At 38.4% G+C, this 25,543-nt stretch overlaps 5 protein-coding genes across 10 annotated transcripts; 3 read left to right on the top strand and 2 right to left on the bottom strand.

The window, feature by feature from the left end:
- Positions 1-37: 37 nt before the first annotated feature.
- On the bottom strand, positions 38-17,971 carry LOC105389297 (protein argonaute-2). Of its 6 annotated transcripts, none has more exons than XM_048633475.1 (15): positions 17,811-17,968; positions 17,312-17,658; positions 16,926-17,126; positions 16,578-16,821; positions 16,072-16,294; positions 15,458-15,703; positions 14,770-14,830; positions 14,356-14,460; positions 13,735-13,856; positions 9,223-9,407; positions 8,666-8,832; positions 8,104-8,252; positions 6,470-6,647; positions 5,633-5,824; positions 38-5,279 (listed from the first exon to the last, which is right to left on the bottom strand). In XM_048633475.1, exons 1-15 carry the CDS (start codon positions 17,827-17,829, stop codon positions 4,971-4,973), a joined length of 2,748 nt encoding a protein of 915 aa, XP_048489432.1. In that variant the 5' UTR covers positions 17,830-17,968; the 3' UTR covers positions 38-4,970. The 6 variants fall into 6 exon arrangements, with proteins under 6 accessions (XP_048489432.1, XP_048489431.1, XP_037968800.1 ...); XM_048633474.1 differs by having other exon boundaries at positions 6,470-6,662; positions 17,811-17,967; XM_038112872.2 differs by lacking the exon at positions 14,356-14,460 and having other exon boundaries at positions 14,665-14,830; positions 17,312-17,646; positions 17,811-17,971.
- Positions 17,972-18,288: 317 nt separating this feature from the next.
- Positions 18,289-19,466, top strand: LOC105389298 (39S ribosomal protein L53, mitochondrial). The gene is made up of 3 exons (XM_011560399.3): positions 18,289-18,518; positions 18,687-18,814; positions 19,090-19,466. Exons 1-3 carry the CDS (start codon positions 18,373-18,375, stop codon positions 19,248-19,250), a joined length of 435 nt encoding a protein of 144 aa, XP_011558701.2. The 5' UTR covers positions 18,289-18,372; the 3' UTR covers positions 19,251-19,466.
- LOC119692392 lies at positions 19,256-19,466 on the top strand. Its single transcript, XM_048633385.1, has one exon. It carries the CDS (start codon positions 19,256-19,258, stop codon positions 19,430-19,432), a length of 177 nt encoding a protein of 58 aa, XP_048489342.1. The 3' UTR covers positions 19,433-19,466.
- A 97-nt stretch (positions 19,467-19,563) lies between these two features.
- On the bottom strand, positions 19,564-25,256 carry LOC105389300 (eukaryotic translation initiation factor 3 subunit E). The gene is made up of 9 exons (XM_011560401.3): positions 25,092-25,256; positions 24,629-24,745; positions 24,244-24,411; positions 23,868-23,990; positions 21,625-21,866; positions 21,138-21,272; positions 20,615-20,809; positions 19,934-20,168; positions 19,564-19,699 (listed from the first exon to the last, which is right to left on the bottom strand). Exons 1-9 carry the CDS (start codon positions 25,188-25,190, stop codon positions 19,673-19,675), a joined length of 1,341 nt encoding a protein of 446 aa, XP_011558703.3. The 5' UTR covers positions 25,191-25,256; the 3' UTR covers positions 19,564-19,672.
- LOC105389299 (zinc finger protein 28) lies at positions 22,070-23,569 on the top strand. The gene is made up of 3 exons (XM_011560400.3): positions 22,070-23,137; positions 23,215-23,383; positions 23,462-23,569. The coding sequence occupies exons 1-3, from the start codon at positions 22,083-22,085 to the stop codon at positions 23,504-23,506; spliced, it is 1,269 nt and encodes a 422-aa protein (XP_011558702.3). The 5' UTR covers positions 22,070-22,082; the 3' UTR covers positions 23,507-23,569.
- Positions 25,257-25,543: the final 287 nt, after the last annotated feature.

Raw genomic sequence — 25,543 nt, 5'->3', positions numbered from 1 at the left:
AAGGAATGAGGAACTGAGGAAGTTAAATGAAAGCATGTTTTAAATAAACAGATTGTATTACAATCTATACACATAATTCTCGGTACCACCAATTACAAATTAACACCACTATTACAATTTCAAATGCATATAATGATTACGAACATAATGTACAATGGAGCTGATCATGATTCTTGCTTTCAATATCATTACAATTTATAATTCATAGATAAAACAGTAAAATGACTAAAGAAATATTGATCATCGCCATTGATACCACGTTAACTTTCAACATAAGTTGGGCTGATTTATAAATAGCCAGATAAATCTTACCAATAAAATAATTTTGATGTTGTCACGTCTGAATTATTGTGTTAGACAGTGACAGCAGCTAATTAATAAACTGATAACATTGATCTCACTGTTATAAAATCAGCCCTAACTCAAGTTGTAGTAAACATCAAACAAGACGTGACGGTACCGCGACGACAACGGAGATCATAGAATGAAGCTGTGCTGTGCATGGGATTCTGTATTCTTTAAATGACTTCACTTTCTAATTCATGTTTATATTTGAAGTGATGAACTTCGGCTTATTACTCCTAAAGTTAAGTCTTGCATCATATCTTGAATCTCGATTAAACTTGACTAAATCATAAATAGGGTGTATGTTGGAACACCACTTCTATATTAGTCTTCAATCCATATTCAAACGTCAAAACACGATAGTATCAGTTTATTGGAACGGATTGTTTTAGGCAGATTTAAAGATATGGTGCAAGTCGCTTTACAAAACAGATAAAAAAATAACAGAATCATTAATCTGCTCGAGCTGGTGTGTAGGGTAAACCCCTGGCAACCGAATACAATTTATAGAACAGCCCTCTTAAGGTAAACGCATTGAACATTCCATTAAGTTTTTGCAGCAGTCGTCATAATAATCATATGGGTGATTTATTCGATAATACCGAATTTTGAAATGCATTTTGGTATTACATATTATGCAAATTAACAGGTTGTTCAATCAATATGATACTCAATCTATCGTTTGAAGAGAGTTGTTACCGAGGAGGGCTGCTACTACTACTATACCAAACCGTTATAACCTTTGCACTATCTGATGCCGTATTACATTAGTATGACATTGCTGATTATACTAAGCGATAATGCATTAATTAACTGCGTAACAGAGGAATCCCATCTTCAATGCTGCAACAACATGATAACAAACAAGGTTTCCATCTCCAGATTAAACATTTAAAAAATAGTTTATCGAGAAAATAAGTCCTGTTGAAAAATAAGTTCTGTCACTGGCGATGTAATTTTTTATAATGTAAACTTAGTGTAAAACAGACCCGGCTAAAAATGTATCACCAGATAAAATCACACATTTGGCATCATACTTTATATGGGAGACAAAATAACTAAGTCCGTTTTGCGTTTGTCAGTGACCAAAACTTATCCACTCATGCCCAGTATCCTACTAAAATACTTTTGTTATATTATGTTATTATTAATATGTTAAATAACATCTAAAAGTATGATATTCTAATAAAGGACCATGAATGATTAATTCTAACGTTTACATCTAGTTGAAGTTAAAATCGCAAACTTTACTGATTACATCTAGTACAGAACGAGAGCATATTAATAAATATTATAGGCTACACGTGAAGATGTCGTTGATATATTTATATAAGATCGCCTTTTATTACATTTTTGGAGAAGTAACATTACCCTGCACGAAGAAATTTCATCTAACATTAACATATTTAACCTTCTAACATCCTGAGCACACCTACACAACTAAAGCAGTGCACGCACATAATACATAGATGCTAAGCGAACTTACAAGAACATTACAGAACAGAAACGAAAGCAGGTGTCAATCGTGTGAACAGCAATTTGTGTACAAATGAAAAATATATATACGTTTAAAAATAACAATATAATTATAGAAAACTTAAAAACTAAAAGGCGGTACAAACAACCTTAATTTTTGGCCTTAGGGGGAATCGCAGATTGTTAAAATAACAATAGAAGATCGTGTTAAAATTGCGTCTATTTATTGCGTACTATCACTATGAAATATCAAGTTCATAAAAAATATGTATTAAATAGTGTCAAAAAATTATTAAAGATGGCAGAAATTGTATCTGATTTTACTTGACTTATTAATGGATTAAACCAAGAGCTCGTGAGCCATCGCAAAAAGAGCGGAGAAAATAGAGGTAGTAGCTCATTTAGCCGAGATCTTCACCTGACACTCACTACGGTTAGTGCTAGACAAAGAGAACACGAGCATTTCTACCGTAGCACTAATAATGCAGTGAGTACAGACGAAGACCTTAGAAACGCTGGGGTATTGATCAATAATAATTGATTAAGATTTCTCACTCTTTTTGAAATGTCTAACATTGCAAATTATTTCCAATAGTGCTTATTTACTTACAAATATAAACTACTAGAATACAGGCGTTAACATGCTGAAATATCCCGTAATATGCTACCAATACACGAATAATGTTCATAATGCTAGCTATTTTTACGATATCATTTGTAGTGGCTGCTACTTACGATTTATTTATTATTATAAACTTAAGTTCTTATTAAGGGAACAGCTACTCTCAGAAATAAATAATATTATAAACATAATAGATAGATTCCTCCTGATAAGTAAATGAGAATTAGATATGACTTTAAAAGTTCATTTTACAATTCATTAAATTTATATCCAGTGACCAGGACACTTTTAACAATTGGCACCGAAACACAACGAATATAAGGATTGACCAAGTGTCTCTACATAACAAACACATTCAAAGTGTATTCCGTAATGTTTATTATGCAGCTCTGTTAATATAAAAAATATATTTTCGTCCGACGATCATATCCATCTACAAGGCCATGAAATTAATGATTTATTATATATTTCACGACATTACAGACGAAACAAACGTCTTTACGGGGATACGGTCAATATATTTATGATTAAACGTGTTAATCTGAGCCGCCTTTGCAAAACAGGCGTTTGTAAATATAACACTTTATATTTAGAATAAATATCACGATCATTTCCCGCTCCGTAGCTACGGCTACCTGTCAATGCTTTGATCATTATAAAAAAGTAATAATTAACTTCTAAGAACATTCAAATTCCCTTGTTTAAGCTTTCATTAAAATAAAATCACTTACAAAATATTTATACCTATACCTTATTCAGAGTGAATAAATATATTTAAAATATCTGTACCTAAGTAAACTCAACATGTTATTTGCATTTGCACACATTTGGCAGGCATCAAGTGAAATACAAGCTGTTAGTGATCAGCAACCGACTAGCTACACTCAACCTCAACAAAATCCATACATGCTTAGGCTGTAGTGTGTGAGAACTGGAGAGGCGGTTGCAATTCACAAACACACAAAAAATTGCCTAAAGTTAAAATAGAAAACTATTTAATGTGACACCCGGCTGAAGTCGACCAGGCAATGCTGGTACCGCAAGGAGTAAATCAACCCCCGCGTTCTGTATCTTTACGCGCGACAAAAGTCATGTCATAGTCACTTGTCTGTCTCACACGGAATGCGTGAAGAGCGAGATAGCGAGATACACTACACACGTCGTCGTCGTTTACAGTTAGCCGTGCTCCTGCTCACTACGCCATGACTCTTGTCTATTAGCTCGCTCGCCAAACGGGACTGATTTGTGCTTTTATGGTACCATTGCTGATCCTTGCATATATAAAATATCTACAAAATAATCTTAATTATTATTAAAGTACTCCTAAATACTAAGCGAACAATTATTGAAGTTGAAGAGATATATCAAAACGAACCTTAATAGTACAAGTTACCTTCCGCTGCTGTATTTCAAAACTTATTTTCTTACACAAAAACTCCAAAGATAAATAATATTTTTTGTAAATTTCAAGAATTTAGAAACTTTTAGGAAGATATCGAAAGTCAGTAAGAAATAGTGGGACTAAAGAATTATAGTTTTGAAATCGAACAGTTAAATGTAAAAGAGCTACTAATATAAAATGTCTGTTTCGATTTTATTCACAAGCTCAAGCCTCGTTTGTTCCCGGTCCATTCTAACACTTTAAAAATAGTATTTGGTACGAAGAAATCTCACTACAAGCATCGTAGTGGCCTTGTGTTGATCGATAAACGATTAGGCTAGTGTCTACCATAAACCATTAATAACATCATTATTAAATGATTCTTGTGAAATTATCACACAAGGAGTAAAAATATTGATTTTGACTCATTAGACACTTAGACACATCTATTGCAAATTCATACCATAAATAGGTACGGAAAAGGTCAAGTTAGTAAAAAATATATAGATATTACATAAGTAGAACTTAAAGAACGTCCGCTAACAAAATTAACACAAGCTTGATCTTACACTCGAATATATTATAAAAACTATGTGCACTTAGAGATTGTCGATCAGAGGTACATATCATATTGCTAATGTTACGATTACACTGTGTCTTTTTTGCCATAAAAATATATAATTATTAGAGTCGATATATTAAGAGCGGTCCAAAATTCATTCCCGGCATTTTATTGGTAAAATGTACAAGTGGCAACGTCGCACGCGTTGCTCTGTAGATTCTATTTCGCTCAGTGAAGAGCGTGACGTCATGTCACCTGCTCTACTTTGATATTTATATGACTTTTAGATTAGAAACATGGAAGAATTATTGTATAAAACTACACAAATACAAATGTAATTTATCACGAGGAGGGGATTCCTTTCATCACTCCAGCTGGCACCGTCACGCAATCCACTGAGCGAAACGCTAAAAAAGATCTCTTAAAGAAAACTACATCCGACACCGAAGCGCCTAGAGACCCAGACGTTCTCTGTACAAGTATACTATCACTATCAAAGTGTTACTCCGTTTAAACATTCGAGAAGTTGTAGCAACTCGATTCCCGTGACTTACCGGCCAGTGGCACCGCAAAGAGGTTTTCACCTAGGCGAAGTACATGACCTTCTTGGTGACGGCGTGCACGGTGATGGCGCGCGCCATGGCGCCGGGTGTGCGGTCCTCGGAGCAGCCGGACTGGTGGCTGCCTTCGCCCGAGTCGTGCTCCTTCTCGACCAAGTGGTAGCGTGCTCGGAAGGCGACCAAGTGAGCGTAATACGCCGGCGCGGGGATGGAGACCGAGCGTGTGCATCGCACGTAAGTGTGGCAGAGCTGGTACGTGAGGCATTGCAGCTCGTCAGAGCCGAAGTGGTTGTCGTCCCAGAGCACGTGGTAGTGGGACGGGCGGGAGGTTCCCTGCAAAACGAGACGGTTATTCATGTAGAATTATTGTTTGTATGAAGTTGCAGTTTTGCAGATGAGAGACCAATATTTTACCACAACACAAGCGGCGAAGCAAATTCGGTTCAGTAAATAAATACACAACTGTTTTAAGCTATCGGATCTTATGTCCCATTCCACGGGGAAAGACATTCTTTACAAACAAAAACTACCCTTCAAATGTAATAAGGATCTTGTCAGATGTCTTTCCCCGTAGAATGGGATATAGTATTCCAACAACAGTTGTGTTGAGACTTATTAGGACCGTACTTACCAACCACACACCACAACAAACTTTTATTTTTAATAAGAAATGAATGACATTATACCTGAATACCCTGATGACTGCACAGATAGAAGTCGAACTCGGTCGGGTGCGTGATCCCCAGGTCCACGGTGGTCCCGGCGGGGATGTTGCCCGACTTGCCCGACTGCTCCTTCTTGTCGGCGCAGAACAGCCGCGTGTGGTGGCGCTTCTGCACCACGATGAACGTGATGCCAGGTTTGTACTCAGCCTCGAGCTGCGGCAGAGAGGGGGAGTGTTAGAGCGGGGTAGAGTGAGGGTGAAAGCGGTAAACGGATGAAAATGTGTTATTGTTGTAAGGTGCCTTTGCCTATGTCACAGGTCACAGGTGGAAACGTGACTGGCGACGCAAAGAAAATACTAAATTTTATAAATACTTTACTGTATTTGCTTTTGAATGTGCAAAAAGAAGCTTGTTTTTATTTTATAAATATGTTAAAATTTTCATCCATTTACCACTTTTACCAACCAAACTAAGAAGCATCAGATCATGCAAGCTTACAGATATGTAAAATAAACCATAAATTAATACAATTGATAAATATGTAGTAGCATGTATACTGATATACCAATAAAAAGCATACAATATACAACCAACAAACATACCTACTACGTAAAAATAATTAAAACGATTAATCTACTATGTTTATAACTTATAGATTGCAATATAAAAAATACAGTAAACAGCCTCTTCAAAACTACCAAAAACAACATACTACAAATATTAATTTATCCAACGCACAAACATAAAAAATCCACCTACACACTTCAACTTCAACACTACAATTAAAAATAATTAAAAACTCCTTTTGACAATCCTCTGGTCGCGCCTCCTTTCGTCTCATGCAAGCTAGTCACCAACCTTGATGCAGGCCTCCCTGACGGCCGTGAGCTCGTGTTGCAGCACATGGATGAACTGCCCCTCCGAGATGCCGTCCCGGTACATGATGATGCGGTGCGGCTTGAACCCGCCCGTACTCTTATAGAACATTATAAGCAACTCCTGAACCATGCTCGACATCTCCTGTACTATTTCTTGCCTGTGAAAAGCATCACTTTATATTTTGTCATTTATTGCTGAGATTCAAGGTTTTGGCTCTATGTACTAGTTTTTTGTGTGTGTGTTTTCTTGTGGACGGTTAATATTAATATTGGGATTTATTGCAAAGAGGGATTTCATTTAGATTGAGCAAATGTGGGGTGTGAATTGGGTAGTTGACAGCATGATTGATTAAATTTAAATATAATCATAATCGATTTATCATAATCACATAAGCAATACTTTCACTTCTTGAAAACATAATGTTACTGCAATGTATGTTTGGTTATGCTATTAACTTCCCAATTACTCCCATCCAAAAAATAAATCACAGTTACAAGGGGAAAAGACTTAACTTTTTTGATTATTTCATAAAATTGAGGGGTTTAGGACATTATTAAGTATTACAAGATTAAATATTGTCAGATTATGGTTTCAAAACAGTTTAAATAAATACAAACAATTAAGTAAATGTTTAAATAAGTAATTAAATATAATAACACTCCTTCCACGCAACAAGGTTGCTGCTGTATTGCTATGTAAAAAACACATAATTGAAAATAATGATTATTTATACATTGCAGCCGGCGCCGTAGATGTGGCTGCTTCACATTTAAATTAGTGAATTTGCTATCTAAATGCTGTTATAATTAAGCGTTTATAATTTCAAAACTCTCAAGGTATTAGTAGTTAATATTTCAATCATCAGAACGATTTCGTATTGCGATGTTTCGTTTTCTAACTATACTAAGGAGAGGTAAGAAGTAGATCAAAGTTTACTTGAATGGGAGATGGGGAATAGCCGAGTCATAAGGCCTTTAATTTCATTGGAACTTTTAAGGGGGTCTTTTCATTAGTACTTATACATACTCCGCTACATTCTGCTAAAGCCTAAACCAGTGTGTGTGGGGATGGCCGATTTCAATATCACATCTATTTATGTATTCTTATATCAACATCGAATCCAATGATGCTGCATATAAAAATGATTTTTTACTTTTTAATGGTGTAAGTATATTTATAAAAACAAAACTACAAAATACGAAGGAATAGCACCCATATCTAAAATTGTATTCAGCAGACTAATGAAACACGAAATGCACGTGTATCTTCCCCTCAGCATTAACCATACTTAACCAAACACCATTCATTAAACAAAACATCCAAATATATCAACCCATAGTGATATTAATTTCTCAAATTTAACAACTTTATTAAAGCTGTCGGTATTTATCTCACCTACCTACACTCAGGTGCATGAGTAGCTGTACACTTTTGTACCTTGTCAAACTCACAAACTGCCTATTCAAACTTTGACGGTTTGTTATGTAGGTAGTTTGACAAGGTACAAAAGTGTATAGCTACTTATGCAGCTGACCGTACCTATATGGGATAAAGAAACCGCCCAACCCCGTGTGTGTGTAAACATGTGGCTCCGCGTAATTCCGAGTAGGTACCTGTGCTGCTGCACTCTCACGGTGGCGGCGTAGCGCGAGGGGTGGGCGTCCATGGAGCCCACGACGGCCGCGATGGACGGCTTCTTGTTGTCGCCGGCCGGCGGGTGGGTCACGTCCACGCCGAGGAAGATCACCGGCTCGTTGAATACCTGCGGGGAGGGGGGTGTTGGTTATTTGTATGTACGCAAAATAAAAAAGTACGGGGTAGAGGACTTTCGGAGAATTGTCATGCGAGCGGTACGTTAATCAAGGTTGAGAAATCCAAGAGACTCACTTTAAAATAAAATAAATTCAAAGTTGAACCAAAAACTATACGCCAACAACATACGGTATAACTTAGGTCTAAGGTAGCGCATTAAAGTTTCCGAATTATTACAGTTTCTTTGGAAACTACTTGCGTAAGATGAATATTACAACAGGTTGCCGAAAGAAAGAAAAAAGACAGAAAACTTTTTCCGTGACGCTACAAATAGTCATGTAAAAGTATGTTAGGTATGTATACGCAACTGTTTGCCAACAAAGACGCGACGACACAACTAGTTAAGTAGTTATGTAAAAGTACCTTAGGCCGCAGCGAGGGCACCAGTATCGAGTTGATCCCGCCGAGCTTGACGTTGATCTTGAGGCACAGGTTGCTGAGCGTCTGCGGCGACGTCTTGTTCACGTTCTTGGCCTGCACGCACTGCGTGGCCATGCCCAGCACCGTGTCGCCCACGCGCTTCACCTCCGCTGGAATAAGAGGTGATTTTAGCTTTATACATTTATGTATAATAAGGTGCTCTTTGGTTGGCAACTGTAGGTGCCGTGTATCTTTATGTGAATTTGCTTTTAATTTATATCTTGTTGATTGTATTGGGAATAATAAAAGGAATAGGTGACTGGCGGATATAATTACTGACACCATGCCTTTCGTATGTAGTTATCAAAATACGGCACATGCCGGGAACAGCAGAAGAAGGCCAGGGTTACTGTTGTAGATCTTAGGAGTGGCATAGGGCATATCCAGTAGTGTCGTCGTGTTAGTTCATGATAAAAAACATATTTGTTCTAGTGCCAGTAAAGTTATTTCCTGCTACTAAAACATCTCACACCAAACCCCCCTTAAACACCCCCACTAACCGTAAACAGGCGTCTTCCCGGGCAGCACGACCACCACCAGCTGCAGCTGTACGAACGTGGACTTGAGGTACTTGAACATGGGCTCGACCTGGTCCGGCCCCGTCGCGTACTTGCAGAAGCACGGCTGCCCGATGATCGGCATGCCCGCGTCGTTCGAGATCTTTTGGAGTTGCTGAGTGAAGTTTCTGGAAGAGAGGTGCGGTTGGAGGTCATGTAGGTAGTAGCTTAAGGCTGTCACTAAAGCTGGAAGAAAATCAGAATCTGTCAAATCTAGTGAGGGGGGGTTGAGGTATGCGGGGCGTTCTACGGACAATGACATGAAATTTTAACATAGTACTCGAAAACATAAAAGTGAAGACATGCCACTTTGTTAAAAATATACTAAGTAAGTAATATTGTTTTGTGATACGAAAATATTTATTTTTATTTGAAAGTATTTTTAATATTTAATAATTAATTATATATAAAGTCGTACCCGTGCCGATATTTATACAGGTTGTTGCAAAAAGGGTTTAATACTATGCCGAAACCTACGTGTGCAGCATGTTATTGATGTTATTTCTAAGCCAGGAAATGAAATCAGAATGTAAAAAAATCGCGAAAATATTATCAGAGTTTAATAGTTCAGGGTGTTGTATTAAACTCTGCCCCCGTGTGAGGTATAAGAATAGTAAATAAAAAAAGTATAGTTAGCCGAAAGGGCGTTACTCAGGCGTCACTCTGAAAAACTTTTATCCTACGTAATTTTTTATATTCGTGAAAAAAACGCTTCTTCATATAATTTTTTTTTGGTGTTTCAAAAGCAGAACAGTAGTTTGCAGAACTCTGCATATACAGGGTGTCACAAAAGGTTACGTAGCTGGCAAAGGGATATGGGGAGGTCACCAGAAAAATAATAACATGTAAGTACCCCCGCAAGGGAGTACATTAGTACAAGGCGAGAGTGTGTATTTTTTTTTTAAGTACTTATGTGTATTTGGGATATGATAGAAATAATATTTTTGTTTCTTAAAAACCAAAAAATTTACACCTTGCTGCGCTCTTTTGCTCACTGTAAGTACACCTACAGATATTGCTGTATTAAAAAAAACGGTTTTGTTATAACGATTATAAAAAAAAAGTTATTTTCATGTCAAGGAGTCATTTACCTAATTACGATTTCACTCAACAGCAGGTGAACTGAAAAAATAAGTTCTAGTTCTATCATCACTTTAGATCGCAAACATTGTAACTCCACTTTTCTCGGCGAAAAGTACTCTTTGGTGTCAATAGAAACGTTTTTTGAATTCACATGTTTTCCTCTTTATTCGAAAAAAAAAAACAGTATTCCGCATTTTACCATTTGTTTTCCTCTAAACCCCAAACCGTGATTTTTAAACAAGAAAACTTAGTAATTATACCCTTTATTCTCATATACAACGTGCGATGTAGGCGAACGTGAACGAAAACTATGCAATAAGCCTTTGTTTTTATTACTACTTTAGTAAATTACAATAACATACTCAACAATGTTAATTTTTTTTGCAATGTTATGTTGTTAAATTAAGATCTAATATTTTATTAACATGAAGTTACTTTCAACTTTTTTTTGCATCTATGCGTCGAATCACAGCATGACGGTTGCTGCAGCTTCCTGCTGTCCTGTCCTCCAACCAATCCCACCAGTACTGCAGGTTGCGTCGAATACGAGCCATTCTCTTCGACTTGACAAGACAGGTGCTCCCGGAAGGATCATAGATCGCACGGAACCCGTACCGTATAGAGGCAACGGACTCCTTTGCAACAGCCCCCCAGATTCGGAAGTAGCCCATGCACTGCATGGCGAGCACAGCTGCAGCAATTTTTTCGTAATGAATCATTGGGATGTCATTCCCGAAGGAGGCTCTCAGCCTACCTCACGACCTGTGTGACATTAGAAAAATGCACTGTGCTAACGCCGTTTGCGAGCTTGATTTGCAGGACCGCGTTGTATGCCAAGTTCCACAGCAGAGGGGTCCAAGACCTACCGCTGTGGAACTCCGCAACTGAACTTCTTCAGTGAAAACAAACCCTCTCTTTTCGCATCCTTAATGTACTTGTTAGACACGTATGACCTCTGTCAATTTTCTGCAGATAAGAAGACAAGTGATGGTATACAAGAGCCGCCCTAAAGGTTCGCCCTCTAGGGGATAGAGTTGAACGCGGTTACTATTTTTAAGCAAACAGCCAGCGCAACAACTCGCCCGTGGTTCTTATCCTGCTCCGACAGTGAACGAACGCAAAGTATTGTACCCACTATTCGAATCCGCATTTCGGATGCCAAACTGACTGTCCGAAAGGTCGAAACCGTACCACCACAGAGGTATGACTCGTTCGAAGAGCTTATCAGGCTCTTACAGCAATCAGATGTGTCGGTACACTGAAAGATAATCTACAGGCCTGCTTTATTTATTTAGGAGCACTAATGGCCTCCTTTCAGTCATTGAGTCACTGGCACTCAGGCTGCGGTTGAACAGGAAGATAGACTGTCTAAACAAATCATTTTTAGGCTAGTTAAAAAAAACTTTAGGTGGGTAGTATGCCAACTAGAACTACAAATAAAACAGTATTTTTGTCTCCTCTAAAATTTGGTCACGAGGAGTTACGATGATTACGATCTAAGGTGACGCTGACGATATTTTATACAAGGTATTGAAAAAAGGGTATAAAGCTTAGCCAAAAGTGGATTTAGGTGCCATTCTGATCCACTTTTCTTCTACAATTTTGAAAATTCACGTAACAAAACCTTTTACATAGAAACTTATTCGATCACGTGACTTTTTACTATAGAGACCGAATTTATTTTTCGAGAATTTCCAAAACTTGGAGAACAAAAGTTGTTCAGAATAACCCCTGAGTCAAACCCTTTCGGCACAGTATACCCTTTTTGCAACATCCTGTATAGGTAATATCAGGTTTATAAAAGACCTGGGCCTGTAGAGTGAGACTCGGCATGGGGAGTCATAATTTATAGATCTTTTAGGTTGCAGTGGCGAATGGGCACTGGTAGCCCTGCCCTTTTCTATAACTATACGAGTAACTATAGGTAATTTTATGGCAATTTAAAAATGGTATAACATTTATCTATTTGAAAAAATCATTAAAAATATACATTACCTATCACCCTAATTTAAAAAAAAAAATTCAGCCCTTACTTTAAACTTATAACACCCCTCTATTTCCTTCAGGGGTTAAAAAACCTGTGTATTTAATATTTTCTTATGAGTTTTTTTTTTAAAACTAGACTCTTACATAGTTGTACATAATATTATGCGGTATTTTATTCCACTTGTAACGCATAAAATTCATAGCTACAGTAAACATTTCATTTTTTTCATGGCGAGATACAGTCGCACTTAACCGCTTTTTTGCAAAGCTTGTTAAATAGATTTAAAAAATTATGTAAATTTTAGATCTTAAATTTTTAAAAATACTTACTTATTTTTAACAACCTGTAGTGTACAGACTACCACATCTTAAAATATATATATTTTTAATTAACTACGGTTTTTGGTTTCAAATAAAACAAATTATGAACTTACTTTTCAACACCCTGTATATTGTGTAGCTTACCTACCATACACAACCGTTAAAATAAAATAAATTACCCCTCAGAATATAAACAGGCTCGCGCTTTGGCATACTGCATTGACCGTATAGTTCTTATTCGGAGAATCTAATAAGTGTCATTATGTGCAATGTTTACCTTTATCTATGCATCTGTAACTCTATAGTAAAAAATGTAAACAAATCGAAAAGGCGAAATGTTTTCTAAGAATTTTCGGCTTTTCTGCATCTAAAATGATTAGAAAATTAACTTTCCATAGCAAATGCATATGTAGTATAATACTTGTAGTCATAATTTGTTGATTTAATCAGTTTTTGTGAAATATTTGATAAAAAATAAAATGGCGTGGGTATCGCTCCTAACAGGCCGCCACCAGGGCGACGACTGAAGAAATCTGAAATCTGTCACGGTGTCATCATTTTTAAACCGGAATTTATTAGTTTTTTGCAAAAAAAGTTGACTTCTGGTCCATTAAATCCAACTCTTTAAGGTAACTTTGTTAAGAATTTAATTACCTACACATACATATAAGATTCCATGAAAATGGGCCCTCTGATTTCGAGGGTTTTTTCATAATAAGTCAAAAAATGGCAAGACATGGTGTGTTTGCAATTTTTTTTAACATACTTATTATAATCCTGCACCAATTTATAAGCAACTAACATGTTCAGTATACCCTCTGCTACAAAATATATTTTTATCAATGTGATAGAAGCCACCGTTTTTCCAATCTAATCAAGTATATCAAGCCGACTTTAGCATTTTAGCTTTAGGGATCCCCTTAAGATGTAGCATTAGTTTTGTACCTCAAAATCCGTTGCATGAATAGGTACAAAAGTGTAAGTACATAGATATTAATCGAGCTTCACGACATCAACAGTCCGAGACACAAAAACAACAGTAGGTAGGTATATTGTAATAGTTACTTGAGAGCGTCCTCGCGCACGGTCCGCTGCGGCGCGAAGCAGGCGATGGCCCACACGCGGATCTCCACGCCCATGAAGAACTGCTTGCCGCGCATGTCCCACACGCCCTGGTTCGGCAGTGCCTGAGAAACACACATAATATTATGTTATACATTTGCGATGTATCACCATTTAAACTTATAGAAATCTTTTGAAAGACAACGGATTATTGTTTTGCAATCAGGCTAGCATGGATTTCCCCAATGGTGCAAAAAGGCCAAACTAGCCTAGCAAATTAATAATCCTATCGCGTTAAGAAGAAGTTGGATCATCCAACATTTTTCTTATGGTTTCCAGTAATCCTCGCAATTGCTGAGGATGCCCTGAGTCCAACAATGGATAAAATTATCCGCTGATAATGGGAGGTGAACTTGGCAAATGTAGCAAAGCTGTCTACCCCTCATTGGATGATATGGTCTGAACAAACAACACGATAGCTTCATCATCATTATAAGAATAATATTTATTCAGAAAACTATAGGTAGTATTTTAAAAATTGGTCAAATCTTAATGCTAAAGGTAAATACTACCTATAGTTTTTTGAATAAATATTATTCTTATTATTTATTAGCTCTCTCTCACCTGCCCTCCCAGCGACGACACCCGGCCGCCGTACTGCAGCTTGGGCGGCGGCAGCACGCGGCCGCGCACCTCCATCATGTTGTTGGAGATGGTGAGCCCGAACTCCTTCACGTAATGATCCGAGCTAACACCCCGTAGGAAGAGGCCTATGCCCAGCGGTGGACTATTCTTTAATGATGAATGTTGCGAACCATGGTGTTATCTCCTACACCTTTTGATAGGTCGACAAGGGCTGAAGCCGATCCATGATAGCTTCATTACCATTGATTATTAGCTCGCTCTGTTTATTTGTTTTTTTTTTTATCTCACCTGCCCTCCCAGCGACGACACCCGCCCGCCGTACTGCAGCTTGGGCGGCGGCAGCACGCGGCCGCGCACCTCCATCATGTTGTTGGAGATGGTGAGCCCGAACTCCTTCACGTACAGGTCCGTGTTGAAGTTCGCGCGACGCACCAGGTTGTTTATTTCGCGCTCCCTGAGGGTTGGAGTGTTGAGGTTAGTATAAATTTAATTATAATTATATGGGTAGCAAGGTTTGGGGCCATGTGTCTGACCAATAAACGTATGAAGCTATTGATGCAGAAATCTCGGAAAATAAAATATCTTGACCATACAGATTTCTTTGTGATGTTCATGTTCGTTTTTGCAAGCTTGTATCTTTTTTCGACCATGGAGCCATGACTTCTCTCTTTACAAATTTGAATACATATATGGCAATATGAACCCATATATCATACGTGGGCCGGATATGCCGTACCCATAAGGCTTCACATGAAAAAATAGAAAGCAGTATACATTTGGTTTTTATAACGAAAATTTTATGGGGCTACATTGTAACACATTGCATGTTAGCAGGACTTCCTGCAAGAAAACTTTGGTTTTACAACCAAAATTAGTTACGCTGCAATTTTATAAAGGCAATATGAAACCGTAAACGATGACTCATCATGAGCTCACTTCCTACTTTCCTACTAACCCACTATAGAAAAAATGCAAGATTGAGAAAACCTCATTGTACCTACTTTTCATCTACTACATATTTAATTAAAACATGTGAACTTAAACCACTGCTAACCCCATCTAAACTTAATCAAATCCTTACCTATCCGGAGCAGATCTGGCCGTGGCTTTGATCATAGTAGACGTCTGCATATCAGTGAGCTTCTTGATGCAGCGCTGCCCGGGCACGATGTTGCACACCTCCAGCGGCAGGTACGTGTGCTTGTGCTCCTGCCCCACCTGCAGGCAGGGCAGGTGCGGGTAGCGCAGCTTCATCTTGTACTTGTCCAGGAAGTACTTGGCTACCGTGCACTCGACTGTCTGCCCGTTGTCCAGTTGTAAGGGGAACCTGTTGGGCGGTTGGTTTTGGGTTGTTTGTGTGGCGATTGTAAGGATGCTTATGGTGCAAGAGCATGTTAGTGGTAGTATTGGACAGTTATATTTATTAGGCTATGTATACATTTAGGTTCCTGGGTCCTGAACTGTAAATAGCTTGCCATTTTGTATTCCCTTATTTCTACGGTAATTTGTAGGTAGGTAGCTTATATTCGAAAAGGTTATGAAGCCATTATGTAATTACAATATTTTTTATGATTTGATGATGAAAAGATTTATCAAGGATAAAATACATTTGTATAGATATAATGATAATTATTAAGAACTAATTTTAAACCAAAGTACCTAATTAAGCAATGGTTATGAGCATGAATCACTTACGACTGCATCTGTGCTGGCCTCCTTGTCACATTGCACACTCTGTATTTCCTCTTCATAGTCCCGCAGTGGGTGATTTCAATCTTCAAACCTTTTATCTCTTTTGTGAACTTCACTCTTTGTGAATCTGTCAGAGGCTTACGCTGCTCATTAATGTCCCTTATATCTAGCACTTCACACATAAACTCAATGACTGGCTGGGCTTTGTAAAACGCAGTTGCAGACACTGTGAACAAAAAATTGATTAATAATGAAGAAAGACAACAACATCAACAGTAATTGTAGCATAATGGGCATGCACTATGCAGGTGTATGATAATTGATAAATGAAAGCCTAATTGCAACTGTAAAAAAACTATAATTTTATTAGCACCAACACATAAAATTACTGCTTATGGTCACTCAACACCATTTGCATGTTCAAATTATAACACAAAAAGGCACAGGTGAAGATTGTTGCAACTCTTGAGATCCCTGAATAATTATAGACTCCAAAACTATACACTCACCATCAATATTCAACATCATCTTCCATTGACTCGGCCGGACTGACTGATGGAAACCAAACCAGACTTCTCTGCCTCCTCCAAGTGGGTGATAGTAGCCTTCAGGAGATGAGAAGAAGGATCTGCCCACGGGGGTGTACATCATGGAGGGGAGGTGTCGCATCACTACATCTAGGGCTAATATAGCATCATAAGGTATCTGTCGTGTTCGCCCCTCCAGAGCCTCTTCTAATGCAAACAATGACACCTAAAAAGTTACAGATATGGTTAAAAAGATGCACAATTTGCAGTACTTTTAACATAGTATTGGTGAATTAAATCCATGATTACTGTCAATAATGGTTAACATACCTGGGCCACCCATTTGATTGCAACTCGGAATACTCTGTCTTTTCCTTCACCTGGCAATATAACTTCCAGTTCAACTCTGTCATTGCCAATAGGCAGGGGATCTCTGGTGTACAAGTTATTTCTGCCATCAAACACTGGTTTCAGAGCTCCAAAGATCTTGTTATAACAGTGGACCATAGTCTCCACTATTTCTCGATTTACCTAAAACATAAGGAAAATAAGTTTGCTGCACAGATTTATAGTAAACAATAACAAAAACAAATAAATTGGAAGTAACTTAAAGGATTTCCACTTATTCTACAACTAAAATGGTTAGAAATGCATGTTACGTTACATAAAGCTGATACCAGCAAAAAAAAACAAGCTTATAAATTGAGCATAATTACCTTCCTGGGACATTTATCAGGTTGTATGGTGACATCATAATGGTGTACGAAGCCCCTGGGCATGGATATTTGAAAGTGGTTGGCGCGGAGCATGATGGGGCGGCCCTCATGGCCGAGGTTGGGGCGGCGCGGGCACGTGAGCACGGGCAGGTCGGGCGGCGGCGCCACGCCGGGCGACACCAGCGCGATGGCGCCCGCCGCCGGCACGCCCGTGCTGGGGGTGCCGGGGGACGCCGCAGTGGTCGCGGCCCCCGGGGAGGCCCCAGTGGCCCCCGCCGCCGCGCTCACCGCCCCCGCTACTCCCACCGCCGCCGTGCTCGTCTCCCCCGCTGGAGCTGTGTCGATAACAGCAGAAACAAACAAATCAGCCATTCTTACAACTTCTGATACAGTTTCAATTCAGATTGTAAATCGAGACGCACGATGCCTGCAAGCATCGATATTTAGGGCAGTCAAACAAAGGACACGCTCTTCACTTGAGTACCTCTTTGCAACTCACCTTGACCAACGGGGTACATCTTAGTATTTTATTAAGGCAACGTACAGCAGAAATGTAAGAAATAACTAAATATTTTGTAACAAAATACTCAAAATGTGATAATTTGGGCGATGTGGATATTGTCCGTAATTTGACGTTTTGCAATCTAATTTGACATTCTTTTTTTTAAACCATAGACAAAAGTTTAATTAGTTTGCCATAGACAACTAATTAAAATATTAGGGTATCCACAGATATGCGTCTGCCGCTAGCACCATAGACAATCTTGAAATATTATTCTGAGCATTTATTATAGTAGAATCCTTATTCTGAGAGAAAAACTTATACAAGCATTTTTGGAGTAACGTATTACTTATTGAAATCATTTCTAATCGAAATAAGTGAAATAAATGATGATTTCATGTTGATTTATTTATTTATAAACATAAAAACTAAAAAGAAAAATATTTGATACTACACTATATACCATTATATAAATTTATTGTTGATAACAACCTCTGTAAATGTGTTGTTTTAAAAACTTGATCGATTTTCTCTCGTTCCTGAAAATTCTCTGAAAATTATGTCTGTTCCATTCAGTGGAGCATTGCGCAGATCCGGAGGGGTTGTTTCAGCTATTGGTAAACAGCTTAGATCAGTAAATCTAAAAGCAGCCAAGAGAATCACTGTGAAATTTGACCCATTTGGAGATAATGTAAAGCACACTCGGTAAGTTTTGTGAATAAGCTCTAGTCTCTTTGCTAAAAATACTTTGCGCTAATACTGATCTAATTAAGCTAATGCAACAATGATTTATTATAAAGTTCTTAAGAATCTAAGCTGTCCAGCTAAAAATCACTTGTCTAGGTTATAAATAAACATTGAATACTTTTTCAGAGACTTCTTGCATTTGATCAGTTCAAAGAAGATAAGCTTGACGAATCCAAACTGTACTTTGAAAACTGAAGTTGTGTGCGATCGTAGCGAACCTACTATTGATATTGCCCTTGTGCCTTCAGTAGCAGGTAACATAATTTTATTATTCATGTTACTAAGTACTTATTTGTAAACACCAAATATTAATCATTTATCATCAGCCTGTAGCAATATATTTGATAAACATGTTTATTTCAAATTAATTGAGGAATATTTGAACAGTTTCCCCTTTTTTAAACCTAGCTTTTTGAAGCTAAAGACACACACCACTTTTTTTAAATAACATGCTGTACATCCCTCTTTTTCATCAGAGGGAAGTAAATAACATAAATTTATAGTAGGTATATCTTATATTCTATTTCAGAAACTACAAAATACAAACAAGTTACTCTGAAGAGTGGTAACTTAACTTGCCTAGAGCTCTTGCAATTACTGAACAAGCACATCAGTGCCGCAGCCCCGGTGGAGCAGCCCGCCTCCACTATACAGACTAAATTGGAAAAGAAGAAGAGCAAGAAGAAGTGATTAAAATGACTCGCTCTAAAGGAAACATGCATGTTGTGGAGGAGATATACAACCAGATACCAGCATTCACTGACGTCTTCTCTGAGGACTCATTCTATACATTTGTTATCTGCTTCGTCATATCTACAATCATGGTTGTTTTTATATTGTCTAGATTTATTACCATCAAGCCTGTAGAATAGTATGAAAACCAAATAAATAATTATTAATGTGTTAGAGCTTACTTTTATTCTACTTCCTTCCCCCTAGTTAGTTCAAGTGGTATAAGAAAACTAATACTTCATTTTTTAAAGGTAACAAATACCATAAATAATTATGTGGATAAATATGTATATTTAATATTTTAATAATACAAAATTGTAGTTGGAACATGTGGAGTTATTCACAAAATTTGCGACCGGTGAACAAAAAGATGTAGGGTACTAGAATTCTTGGGTTCCCCAACGTATCTGCAACAGAAAAATAAAATGTTAAAATAGGTCCTACCGCTGCAATATAATTTTATGTAAAAAAAATCATAAGCAATCATAAGTTTGGGGTAGCATCACTTGACTTTGTAACATTAAAGAGCAGTACTATTAGAATCTCAGTTTTGCAACTGCACGGCCGCTCTCTCCTTTGTCCAACTTATGAGAAACTCAGTTATGCAACTGCACGGCGTCCTCCTCTTTTGTCCAACTTACATCTTGGTTGCGAGCTTTGTGTTTCCTCTCCACGAGGGAAGTCAGCGCCTCGGAGCGCACGGCCAGCGAGTCGATGCGCTCCACGAGCTGCTGGTACGGCGACAGCGGCTGCGCGCCCATCACCACGTGGCCCAGCTTCGAGTCGATCTTCGCGTCGAGCCGCGCGTTGCGGATGAGGTTCACGATCCAGCACTCGGCTTCGTCCGGCTGCATGTTCAGGTTTTCAGCTAACATTCTGGTGGGGAGTAAAGAAACAATAGAAAGATAAATTATTGATTTCATACCTTGCTTTCTAATATAACATGAATTCTGAAATGGTAGAAAATTATGAAGCTTCACAGTGTGATTGATTACATTGTTTACATTGTATGATTGATTACTTAAACATAATCTTATACCAGTGCAAGTAGTAAAATATGATGATATAATGTTATATTACCTACCCAACCGTAGTCAATAAAATTAATTTACGCAGGCCAGTCATATTACGGCTGACCCATTTAAAAAAAAAACCTTAATCAACTAAAACCTAAGGACAACCGTCGATCACATCTCATGAAAAATAATACTAATAGGGCCATCCATGTCTGAGCTACATTACCGCAGAAGCAAACCCCACACACACGAATCATTCACTTCCACCAATCAACCGTAACAACAGTACAACCACAATCCACATACCCGATGCTGATGACCTGGTGTATGCGGCAGAAGGTCTCGAAGATCATGAGCCGTGCGTTCTCCACGAACTCGTCGAGACACGCGATGAGGAAGAAGTCCGTCTGCAGCACCGCCTGGCACTGGTTCAGCTTGCGCCGCGCCGCCTCAAAGTCGAAGTTCACGTACAGATGCTCGATGAACTCCGTTATTGGGTCCCTGAGGGAAGGTTGGGATTTAGTATGATTCAGCAGTGTTACGTCTAAAAGCTTATTTATTGAAATTATCTAGGTCTTCCATTCTGTTACAGAGGTTGCGTGTATGAGATTTCTTAAAGCAATAAAATCATATATTCTTCATAGTAACCAGAATACTTGCAAGTTAATGAGGTCTGTAATTTTATGATTATTTGTATAGTGGGCATATATTACGTATAGGTATTAGAGACCCTGCAAATAATCAAAGACATACAACACCAAAATCGTAGAGACATTATAGTATCTTGGATACTGATCTAACACTGGAAGCCGCTAGCAAATCCACATACCTGTAAGTGTAGGCCTCCTGTTGAATGACTTTGACGAGGTCCTTGAGCGCATTGCGCCGGGAGCGGTTGATGATGACGGCGGTCGCCAGGTAGCGCAGGATGTGCGGGCACATGGTCTGGATGGCGTTCAGGTATCTGTAACATAATGTATCATTTATTGCACTGAAATGAAAATTATGTGTCCACTTACATTAGGTAGGATGATACAATTAAGTAGGATGTACGAAAGGAGCCTCCTTGAATGGCATATTTTGCGTCCGCGCGCACCCTGGGCAGTCAGCAAATGACGCTAATTTGAATGGCCAGCAATCCTTTCACCATGTTTACAAGTTTACAAACCCTAGCCTAGCTCTATAGTGTTTGACACCGATATGCCAATAAGGAAGGAGACTTTGGTAAGTACTAAGTACGGAGATGATTTGAAAAAACATAATAAATAATAAGGCATACTCAAATCAGAGAGAGAAAATAAAACAATAATACTCACAGCGGCTTGTACAAGAACATCTCAATGATCAAGTCCCGCCCCTTCACGTGGTTGAAGAACACAAACAGGGACCAGTGCACCAGCCACGTGCGCTGCTGCAGCGCCTGCATGTGCGTGGCGGCGGCGCCCGCGGCCCCGTTGTCGATGAACTCGCGCAGCTTCGTCAGGTCGTCCAGCGCGCCGTCCCAGTTCTGCACCAGGATCTCGCTCGCGAACTTGCCCCACAGCACTGATAGGTAGTTCTGGAGTGGAGAGGTTTGGTGAGTGGAAGTGATTGGTCGTTATTCTGAGGGTGGGAGCGAGAGTGTGGTAGGACCACAAAAGAGGTCGGTGGCCTATAATGGCTCGACAAAAGAGGTCAGTAGCCTATAAAAAGGTTATCGACCTCATTTTTGTTTATGACAACAATAAAAAAACTAATTGATGTCAGTTTGTCAGTCTCTTTGACAAACACAAGGATGTCAGAGAAAGTATTGCTTGTCCATAAATTTGAAACAGGCGTTAATTTTAAATCGTTGCAAGTTAGGATAACTGAGGATTGTGATAATAATGAGTGTGCCGCCAGCTTCGGTGAGTGGCGAGACGGGACCGCGCCGCACAAGAGAGAAGCCGAGAAGTCTTCGCGACTCGTCGTCAAAATTGCATTGGGTAATGAACAATCAAATTTCAACCTCGATGCTTGCGCACAAGAAATTAATACCACTCAATTTAAAAGCCTCTTGTGGACGAATTCCAGATTGCCTAAACATGCTCCTAAAAAGAGAAACTTAAATTGTAATAAATCTATTAAAGGGCATCCAATTTTAGAAAGGAACAAATGCTTTCCCCATCCACTGAAGCAACAACTTCTAACTAACACACTGAATGAAGCAGAAAAGCCGACTGAGGACATGACACCCCTCGACTACAGCTTGGAAAAAGTAAAAGAAAACAATGCCCGAATCTTGGAAAACATCCAACTGTTGAACAGGTCATTTAGCTACGCGAAAGAAAAGGAATCTGAAAGCTTTTCCGCGGACAGACGGACATCTTTTTCTTGCAAAGTGTGTGGGAAATGCTTCGTGTACGAGACTGGGCTGAAGCGGCACTATTCTGTGACACACGCGATGCTGGAGCCGCAGCCGCGCTGGCAGGTCGTGTGGACGTGCGTCGAGTGCTACCAGGTGTGGCCGCAGCAGCAACTAGCATTCAAGCACACCGTACAATGCTGCCAATCCGAGAGCACAGATTGCATTCAAGAGATAAAAACATCTTCGTTACTGCAATGCGAGTTTTGCGAGAAAGTTTACACATGCATCCCTCGACTACTGAAACATAGTAAGCTTCATGTAACTGCGAGGAACTATGAGTGCAATGTTTGTGATATGTTTTTTCTGTCTTACAAAGCAGCAGAGCTGCATTTCTTAGTCTGTCCTTGGCTGAAGCATTGTTACAAATTCTCTCTTCCCAAACTATTACTTTGCAATGCATGTGACAGAAAATTCAGAAACTATGAACAGCTTTACAATCATAGGTATGTACAGTATATGAGTTACTATTTCTGTATGTCCTAAGCACAACAATAACCTTATGACTACATGTTTTTTACAGGTATAAAGTTGGCCATTTCACTACAAAAACCCAAACCAATCAGGCCATGTCTATAATCCACTTGGTATATCAGTGCGAGGCTTGTAGCCAATGCTTCCGATCTACAACAAGTCTCCAAGATCACAGGAACCAGTTCCATCCCAGATATGAAGTGATAACTCAGTTCCAAGTAAGATTGGTTTTATCACATAAGTAGTATGTAATTTTTAAGGAATGCCTTCTAACCATATTGTTTTTTTGATTGCAGGATAACAAGGATAGCAGCAGTGTTTGTGTGGAAATTGAAAACTAGGAACTGAAATGTTATTTCTATGATCCATACTTATTATGTAAATAAAGTATCATACTATTTTAATTTGTTGTCTATCTTATTTTATGATTCCTGAACAAGTGTAACTGGTGTAGAAAGACTAGTTATAGTTTTCAATTGAATTGGTAAATGATAGAATCTATTGGACACTTGGCTGTTCTATAGCAATAAATGTTAACCAAATATTCTAAAAATAGCATGGATGCTCAATCCCAATACATAGGGAATGAATGAAATAATTATTTACACTGCGGACTGCTGCTCTTCATGAGAGGTACTAGTGTGTACTTCTCTCTATTTGAGCTTTGTTTAATAAGGAAATAATAAATTATGTTTTACTAACCTTGTCGGTGGGTGCCATGACAAGTTGGCAGAAGTACAGGTATGAGGCTGATTCCACATAGTTACCACACTCGTAGCGGTACTTAGCCAGCTGGTACATGCTGTCTATCATCTCAATTTTAAACTGAAAGGAAATTATACATAGTTAATTTAACAATTCCTGAAGATTTAAAAATTATCAAATTTGTATAAAAAGTTTTTTGTGGATTGTACCTTAGCATTTACTGGCATATGCTTACATCATTATCATTAGCTAATAATTGTCCATTGCTAGACTGATATTGGCCTTTCCCAGGTATTCACAGCTTAATTGAACCAAAAAGTATAATTTACATTCTTTAATCATCTTAAGTAACTTTGCATCATGAACATCTTACATCAAACTCCTTGTTGGTGGTGAGATAGTTGATGAGGGTCTTGGGGTCACGCATGGTCTCGACTGTCTTCATGACGTCGTCGCGCTGCATCAGCCGCAGCACCGGCTCCACTGCATCTTGTAGCTCCTGCAGTTGGGATAGGACCACTCCTCTCCTTGTTTTGATTTCCTGCAAATTATTATTAAATTGAGACTTTACAAAATATTTATTTTACAGCATATACATGAACATTGTACAATTATTCATTACCCACACCACATGCAGCTTTTATATCTTAATATAATTACTTCCAGACTTTTAATATGCTTTATTCAATGTTGTATTCTAATACCACAGTAATATAGGTGTAAAAACTAAAAATAAAATACATAGGCAATGTACTAACCTCAGGTGTATCTTCATCTGGATAGAGCATTCTTCTAATGTCGATAACATAATCAATCATGTTAGTTTTGCTCAAGATTTCCAATTTTGCTTGCAAAAGCTCTGACTGGTCATAAGTCTGAAATTAAATTGAAATGTAGTTACTGTTATGGAAGGCATAGAAGAACTTGCAGTTGTAAAGTATTCCACTTTATATATTTATTTTAATGTTAGGTACTATTTGCATCAGTAAGTTGGTCATGAACCTTAGGCGAAACAATAATAAATACCAAAACACGGTTAGTGTGTCTATAGGTTTCAATTGTGTGAAATATATTTAGAGCTATTTCTGTAATACAGTAGGGGTAGTTGTTTTATTACTATTTGCATGTATTCAACCTGTAATTCATTCGAAATAAAAACATGTATACGTTTACGGATTTTAACCAAAAAATGTAAGCACTACTTTGACATAAATTCCATACCTCTTTTGCAGCTAAGAATTCCAGCAATGGAAAAACAAGGTGCCGGTCTAAATATTGACCGATCTTAAAAGTAAGATCGAATTTTGAATAACTCATCATGAATTCCTGTAATTTACACTCCACTTCATTGAAACTGTTGGGAGAAAGAGAATGACAGATACATAACCTCACTATTTTGTCACAAAATGCCGGAAACGGAAACTTAATCCACAGAATAAAAAATCGGTAACAACAAGGTGTGTTTCAAAATAAGTAAACTTGGCGCCGCTTCACTTTATTATACGGATGGAATACGTTACCCATTAACTAAGAGCCCGAATAAATAGGATCGTACCCGACAGAGGTGCGAACTGGCAGTAGGCAGTAGATATTTTGTATCAAAACCGCGCTCATCGCCGCTTCGCCTGCTGGAGTCGGCGTCGTCGTGGACGCGGATCATGGATGGACCAAAA

This window comes from Plutella xylostella, chromosome 5 (genome assembly GCF_932276165.1).
Source record: "Plutella xylostella chromosome 5, ilPluXylo3.1, whole genome shotgun sequence".
NCBI lineage: Eukaryota > Metazoa > Arthropoda > Insecta > Lepidoptera > Plutellidae > Plutella > Plutella xylostella.
Note: the sequence above shows the minus strand (reverse complement) of the source record. Positions and strands in the feature narration are given on the sequence as shown.